The 8,663-nt window shown below is 39.5% G+C and overlaps 1 protein-coding gene across 1 annotated transcript in view; it reads right to left on the minus strand.

Annotated features, from left to right (window-relative positions):
* rbpjb (recombination signal binding protein for immunoglobulin kappa J region b) overlaps window positions 1-1,204 on the minus strand; it is a 56,263-nt gene extending 55,059 nt beyond the window's left edge. The window contains exon 1 of the mRNA XM_020629233.3: window positions 1,044-1,204. Coding sequence (XP_020484889.1) covers window positions 1,044-1,063 — 20 coding nt within the window. The 5' untranslated portion in view covers window positions 1,064-1,204. The remainder of the gene's footprint in view (window positions 1-1,043) is intronic.
* Window positions 1,205-8,663: the final 7,459 nt, after the last annotated feature.

Genomic DNA, 8,663 nt, shown 5'->3' on the forward strand with positions numbered 1-8,663 from the left:
AAAATGCAAACCATCTTTACAGATAAAAAAAAAAACTTTTAATTTAGATTTAGAGGGAAGTGTATTTTCAGACTTTGTGACAATAGCTGGTTATTATCTGAATGTAGAGCTCATCTGGGAGAATAAATCCAAGCTCTTCAGTGCATATGTGGTGACTTTCATATTCTTCAGACTGGACCTGGGAGACGAAACTGTTTAAGATCATGATTCAGTCATGAGAGTGTTAAGTTCACATGGCTGTGTGTGTGTGTGTGTGTGTGTGTGTGTATCGCAGATATAAAGATGAGCAGTGGACGATCAGAGTCACAGTGCTGCAGCAGTGAGAAGTAAACTGTGTATCGTTGCACTGTCTGAAGTCGGATGTGCACACGCTTTAACGTGCATGTGCTACATACAAGCTTCAATAAATAAATCAGTAAATAAAGTCAACATTTTTTTTTTTTAAACACAGCCAGGAGGGATGCCTTGCTCACAAAGCCGCAACGTGTTTCTGTTACATATCGCTAGCTTGCGTCCATTATCGGACAGCTAGCTGTGTTAACCCGATGTGAAGCGTGCTGCCCGGCTAAGAGGTGAGCGCGTTTACAAAACAAATGCAGCAGCAGGAATACAACAATCTGCTTTCACCTTCTACCAGGCAAAGAGAGAAAATGCACTTTTTCACTGAGGCTAAATTGTTTTAAAATCATGCTTCAGTGGCTCGCTGTGTGGCTAGCTGATAGCTGATAGCTCTCCGTTGTCTGGGGAGGGGGGCGGGGGAGGGAGAAGACCACCGAGGGTGAAGTATGTGTTAGCAGGGGGCTAGCTCACACAACACTGCAGCAACAGTCAGCCCCAAGTATCGCTCACTGCTCAAAGAAAAAACACTCACACGCAAACACACTGAGACAAAGAAATGAGTTGTAGCGTCCGGACCCGAGGTCAAAACACTGCCGCATCACTACGCGTTTATCACACACACTCAAATCAAGCAGTTTCATGTCAATAACTTGTATTCTCTTCCAACTCTGCTCCCCACCACCAGCCCCGAATCTCAGACTCACCCTGTCACAACAGGCGCCATCTTCAACAAACTCTCACCAAAACTCCAATACTCGCGATATCCTTTCTCTCCCACAAGCGACCAACAATCCGCCGAGACAACAGAAGCAGACTGGAGGTGTAGGGACGAGGGAGACGGAGAGAAAGGGGGTGGGTGAGGAAGACGGAGAGAGAGAGAAAAAAAAAAAAAAAAAAAGGGGGAGGCGGCGGGTTAGCGGCAGCAAGAGAGGGAGAGAGTGAGCGAAAAGGGCAGACGCCACAACAACAGGCGTGGGAAACTTCCAACATCGCGCGAGAGGTGGAAAACTCTCACAATAGGCGAGCACACAGGGAGCGTCCCCTATCGCGAGACTTGCTAGGAGCGGAGTAGTTGTTTATCTTGTGGTGCTGAAATACTATTCCCACGTGTTTACCGGGTAATAAATTACAGCACCGATTGGTTTGGAGAGAGAAAGGGACGTTTTTCCCAGGCTTAGATAAGTTGTTTTTTCATGCAAACCCTGTCCCAAATGCCCCTTCTTTATAGTTAGGTATAAACGTTTTTTTGATTAGCTGTATTTGTTCATGTACAACATTTCATTTAAATCAAACATAAATGATTCACTTTGGATCCATCTTTTTGTTAAATTCTTATTTGTCTCTTTAATTGTAATTGAGGTGCATAACATTTTATGTTTTGTTAAATTCTAAGTTAGCTTAACACAACACTTATGTAATGGGCAATGTGATTTATTGTATTGTATGTACCACTGATGTAAAATAAAGGTGTATCAAATTGCAAATTGTCCCTTTTTTTCTATTTCACAAGCAGATATAGAGGCATCCGACCAATAAAATACAATCAAATAAAAACAAGGCCTACATTTAATGTGAATTAAAAACAAAACTTAAAAAGGAAACATGTTAGGCCTACACATACAATATGTATTATGCTTAAATAATACTATATTATTGGATTATTCTTTAAGATTATTCCTCAGAATATATGTTTACAATACTATCCATATTGACGAATACTCAGGTTAAGTAGTGAAGCTTTTTTTAAATGTACAAACATCCTTATCAGCATAACAATAACCTTAACCCAATGTTAACTGCAACGTCAGTCTTTTTCCATAACTTTTTTTTTTTTTTTTCACAATTTGTGAAACTTAAACATCTCAATGAAAAATAGACAAGTTCAGTATTTTCAAATGTACTTGGACTAGTGTCTAAATAGTCTCTGAATTCTAAAGTGTTGTAACTGCGTGGTCTCCCCTCTCGTCAACAAGCACAAGAAGTGATAAAACTGCAAGGACACGCCGACTTTAAACAAGAGCAGGAATTAATGGAGGGTTTCTGCACACCAAATTTATAATTCCTCTGGGTAACATAGCAGTTCCTGTTTAGAATGTGGAAACAATGGTGTGAACACATGTGAATGGGCCATACAGGGCAGATTAGTGCGCCGCCATCACATTGGGGAGCCCCATGACCACCCTCCACACAGCCCAGACCTCAGTCTAAGCACAAGGGAGGCTATTATTTAGAATGATCATGCCTGGAAATGTAGCATGGGATTTATAAGCCCTTCTGTTTGTGTCTGCCTCAGTTTCTCCCCTAGCCACAGAGCATTTTCAAAGGTTTCTGCGTGCTTTACCAGCACCTCTGCAAACGAGTCAGGTCATACTTGTTTATCTGGGAGGGGTCAGAAAGCCACAAACCTTCATGTAGGTCTGTGTGTTGTTGCCTCTGCAGCCTTCATTTCAATATGTTTGGCATCTTTGTTCACCTTTCAAGTGACTTCGAGTGGGAGTTTTTCCAACTTCAAAGCAAAAGTGAAGGCTTCTGAGACCACACTTGTTGCGAGTCAATGAGAGTCAAAGCTCTCATTTGTTAGATGCTGTGTGTGTGATCAGCCTGCAGCCGTTTCATATGGGAAAAAGAGGCTGTGGCCTGAGTGAAAAGACAAAACTGTCAAATACAAATCACAATGTTAAAATGCAGTCAATATTTTGAACATGACTGGTTAAAGTGTTTGACTTTTTTTTTTTCTTTTTTCTTTTTTTAATCTTTGCTGGCACTTCAGTTTTTAATGGATACAAAAAAATAAAACACATTTTTTTTTAGAGAGAGCCTTTAGCGGCGTGCCTGTACAGTATATGTTGTTTCTTTTGGATCACAGACTAAATTAAAAAAATGCATATTCCACCATAAGTCACCTATTTTCACATGAAATGCTGTTAAAACGCCTTTAATTTTGCATTTTCACAGAAGCCATGTTGGTTTGGCTGTAGCTGGAAGTAAACATTATGTAGATGAGCGGAAATCTCAGTTTTTGTAAGAGGAATAAAAAAAAAAGCAGCTATATCAAAATGATAGTTTAAGTCTGTTTTGAACAAAGCCATTTCTTAGCTAGCCTTATAAATACTTAACTAACTGACCAGGTATTTAGAAAAAAGATATGCTAATATATGCTAACGTTTAAAATGATGTTTTGCTCACTGAAACTTTGGGAACTCAGACTTCTTGGACGGTGAAAAAGTACACTCAACCCTACAACAAGACACCAATATTGATATGACAAATACACACTACAAATACAGCCAATATGTCAAATTCAATCACTCATAGCAAATTGAAGCACAAAAGTCAGCTAGCAGCGCTAACCGGTCAATGACGATCATGTTCTGACGGATTATTTCAAGCAGCACTTTAAATGAAACTGGTGTTTAAAAAAAACCATGGTTGTGTAGTTTTCTGATAAAGGTAAATCCAGACTGTACCTTTTTTATTTTTGCAGGTTTTTGAATACTGGGCTTCGTTGGTGTTGACTGTTTTTTTTTTTAGAGCCAGCCTCATGTTGCTGTAGGAACTGCATTTTTGGGCAATTTTTCATCTGCCTCGGTTTGCGTGTGGCCCTGGAGGTCGCTGGTAACTTGGACTTCGCCATGCTAGCTGTTCTCTTATTTTCACCTTTCTGACATATACATAACATACATTACATACAGTATATGAAGGTAGAAAACTTCTCATCTATGTCTCAGTAACAAAGCTTAGAAGAGCACTTAGGAAATTAAAACGTTAGCCATATTCACACATGCACTCCTGAAAAAGTCTATGATAGTCAAAACAGTAACGCGGAAGTCGCAGGTGAGGCAACACAGTCAAAGGCTATGATGATAATTCATGCCTTTATATGCAAGTGCTACATGTAGCTCAACATATTCACTGTATCAACACAGGGAATCTGTGGAGCTACATGTAGCACTTACTGTATATACTTGGAGCAGAGAACAGAAAACATAATCAAGCAGTTTCCTTACGCTCCTGAAAAAAGGCCCCAGACACGCATACAGTCTATGGTCAGTTGATCACAGGATAACCATTTCATCATCTTCCATCTTTCCTGAATATTTCCTGTTGCTTTCTCACATGAGCTTACCCCAACTTCACATGGAACATTAACTAGGGGGCTGGCAGTAAAAAAGACCGGGCAAAGTCGAAGTGTAAAAACTTTGTTTTTATGCATGGGTCAAAGTACTTTTTGTGGATACTATGCTCTCCTGAATACACTACAGAAATCACTTTTTCAGGTGTAATTTATTTTCATGGAGCTTCACTGTTCTGCCTTAAAGAAAAAAAAAGGGGGGGTGGGGGGGGGGGAACAACTTTTATGCATGAGGTTTTGCATGAGAGTGTGCCTGGCCGGCGGCCCGAGCTATGAAGACACAAAGACGAGGACCTCATCCTGCCCTCAACCATTTTTCCTTTCCCTTTCTTTTTTATCGTCGTCGGATAACCTCCAGTTACACTCTTGGGCTGAATGGGGAAGCATAAAGTTTCCTCAAATGTTTTACAGCTGAACTCGGAAAAAAAAAGAAAAAGAAGGAGGAGGAGAGATGACACAAGTGCAAAAGCTTTTTAGAGAAATTGGAGGTGAAATGGAAAAGAAGAGGTGTCCTTTTTTTTGTCAACCCTTTATATTAAGAGCAGTCTTGAGTTTGAACTATTACACTTAGTGGCTGTTGCAAAACATACAACATGCATTAAAAACCACTCAAACATATACTTTAAGGCTTCCTTGATGCACCCCATGACAATTTTTATTTGCATCTAGAAACTGGATTTTTCTTTGTTTAGTTTTCTTCCGTCAGCTTGATAAAAAGTTATGTTTCTTTGCTTTTTTTAATCGATAAGGCAGGGAGCCACTGTCTCACTCTTGCCCTCTTGTACCATTCCCTCATTAGGAGTTAAAACCATTTATTTTAATTGAGACGAAGCCAATTCAAGCAATCGTGTCTGAGCCATAAGCCTCAGGTCTATAAATCCACTCACTTGACCGCTTAAGCCTGTGGCTCAGACGGAGAGAGCGATTGAGATAGAACGATTCTTTGCTCCTATGTGCGCCCCCCAACAGTAGATCACCACTCTCTGTTATATCTGTAAAGATTCGGCTTTCAAAACCCACATGGTTCCAATGTATTGTTCGTCATCAAATGCCTTCAGGGTCACAAATGAAGCAGCCTTTTGTCCAATTTTAAACTGGCAAGTTTTGTTCCCCCAATTTTCACATCGAGCTCGTCCCACAAAAGCACGGCCACTGTTGCATTTATGAAAATAAAATATATATTTGATATATTATGTTTGCCAATTCAACAAGTGACAAAAGGTAAAGAGAAAGGGAGTGAATAAAGGAAGTGAAGTTTGAGTTGTCTGATGAGCAGCTCTTTGACTCAAAGGCTTTTGATTCATCGTGAGTGTGGTGAAACTTCCTGAAATGAGACAGACAGAAAGGTGGGTCGAGAGACACTGGGTCAGATGTCAGACAAGCCGATAACGCTGACTTGAAGGACTGGCTGTGTGCCAGCAGACAAGAGCAAGAAATGAGAATCCAAAGCGCAACTTCTAAGCTGCAAATAAACATTTCAAAAGAAGGAGAAAACATTTTATTTATTTTTTTTATATCATGAATCCCTTGGTGAACATAAAAAGATGAAAAGTCAGGAATGAATCAAGTCTGGCTCGTGTTAGTCTGGGTTCACAGCCGAGGGAAGGGCGTCCCTGCCCGTCCATCCGTTCGTTATGTCCATCTGTCCAACCACAAGGGGAAACCCAGGGGTGGACGACGCAGACAGCTTGACAAATGGAAAGGACGAGAGGGTGCACGCCTTCACTCCCGCTCTCCCCTTCATCAAAGCCTCCCACTTTTATCACATGACTGTCATTTCAATTATGTCCCAAAGACATCACAGAGCCTTAGAGGGGGAGAAAAAAAAAAAAAAGAAAGAATGACAGGGTGATAAGTTTGCAGACTGTCCAGGGAACTACAGCGCCTGTTTTGCAAGCGTTCTCTTTTGAAAGAGAGGCGACTTGGAGTCATGAGGAAAGAGACATTTCCCCTTTTCCTGGACCGGAGAGGTTCACGGTGAGTTCAAGCTGCCAAACGTATACACGGCATGAGCTGCTCCAACACGCTATTTGGCAGCTTTTACACAGCCGGTATATGACATCAGAAAATAAGCAATATGAGATGACTGACTGGAGTCGAACTTCAGGAGAAGAATCTGACAGTTTATGGCTTCAATGAAAGCCTTTTACAATCTTTGATGACTGATAACACCTCCATTAAATTTATTATCAAGAGCAATCAATCCGCAGTATATGTTACAGCTTTAAATACGGTAATAATAGAGTTAGATTATAGGCTCTCACATGCAAGACACAATCACAACAAGGAGCCATTAATCCATTAGAACGATGGTTATCAACAGAAAAGGAGTAGATAAACAGAAAAACCGAAATGACTGGACGGGGAGCTATTGTGAAAGGTTCCATAATTGCTGATTTGTCTGTACCTTTTTTTTGTTTTTTTTAAGCCTGACTTTGCCTTAGGGGTTTGTACCTTGATTAAAAATACAGATTTGATCATGAGCTCTGAAAATATGTTCAATGCATTACATTTTTTTTTTTTTTTTTTTAAAGCAGCCTGTATCTATCTTCCCCTGCAAACTGTCTCCTATAAAAAAAATGACATCGTTCGAGGGAGTTAAAGTAAGTTGGTGAGCTTAAATGAAATCTTACATTTGATGTCTTACATCTGTATATATGTTCTTTTAAAAAGAAACAAGTCTTATAACACAATTTCACCGATAAAGAATAATATCTAAAGAATTGTAAAGAAGCCTTTAAAGTACATAATGAGGATTTGAAGGGTGTCCTTAAGGTAAATAGTAATCCAACATACAGTGCTAACATTATAGATGTTCGTATTATATGTTTTAATAAGCACCCCTAATTGCTGTATGGACAAGAGGAAGAAGGAAAGATAGAAACTAAACTTTGGTCTCGTGCTAAACACGAAGCTACGGCTAAATAATATTTATAAATGAATACAGCTAATTCATATTTACATCTTTTTTTTAAAGTAAACTACCAGCTCTACGTCAGCAATTTTGGTATCTTTGAGCATTTTAACATGGTAACTTTTTGTACCAAGCAGAGCAAGGCTTATTTCCCCCCAGCTTTCCATCTTCTCACTAAACTAGGTTAACCACTGAGCGCTGGTGAAAGGGCCCCTGAAATAACTTTTACCTAAGGCCCCAACAGACCCTAGAAACGTCACTGCATATTAAGAACCTACAATAACTACTCAATCTTAACAGGGTAGGATTTTTGATTTGATTTTTTAGTAAGTGACAAGATGTTGTAATCCATGCAAACACATTTGATAAATCAGAGAGGGTCGAATATATTAGGCTATAGGATTTTTGATTTTATTTTCTTATTAAGTGACATGGTGTTGGCATTCTAGCTGTCTCTGAAATGCTTCATCAGTTGTGCGTTACTGTGAGTGGTGTCAAGGTTTCAGCACAGAAAATCTGAGCCGATGTATGCAGCCCCAAAACAAAGCCTTTTCTTGATCCCTTTTTTAATTTCATGGATTCAAATCTTGATTTATTGAAGCTAAAAGGACTGCTGGCTTCAAGAACCCTTGAGGCATTTTGTTTGTTATCAGAATATGTTTGAAACATCATCTTCTGGGACTAAAGATTCGATATCGCAGTCAGTTGCCCCCCCCCCCCTAAAAAAGTGCACAACGGAAATCCAGAGCCTTAGGAGACTAATCAGGAATAAGGGTCAAAATGTCAAGACAATGAAACCTTCAAACAAAAGTAGCTTTTAGCGCCACTTTGCAAATACAAAAAAAAAAAAAAAAAAAAAAACCCTCAATGGTTTTTCACATCTAGTACACTCAGAGCATTACTCGTTTAGCTTGGCCTGCTGCCTCTGTCAGTTAAAAAAGCCAAAGCTCAGTGAAGGCTCGGAGCAGAAGCAGACTGATAATGTTACAATGTTGGATGTTAATGTTTTTTTTAACAAGAGCGGCTGACAGGCTATATATTCTCATTGAAAAAAATGATGAACAGTTATTAGTGGGTGCAAAACACTTTGGTAGGCTCAAACGAAAACTGAAAGAAACACTTTTTTGAACCTTGAGCTCTGAAACTGAAGGAAGTTTCCTCTAGTTTTTCACACACATAATGCACTCATGAACTTGTAAAACATGATACTTTTTACTACTATAATTATTTTTTTGTTCTAGGCTGCTGTTGCCACTTAAAAAACAAAGTTTTTAGATA

This window comes from Labrus bergylta, chromosome 22 (genome assembly GCF_963930695.1).
Source record: "Labrus bergylta chromosome 22, fLabBer1.1, whole genome shotgun sequence".
NCBI lineage: Eukaryota > Metazoa > Chordata > Actinopteri > Labriformes > Labridae > Labrus > Labrus bergylta.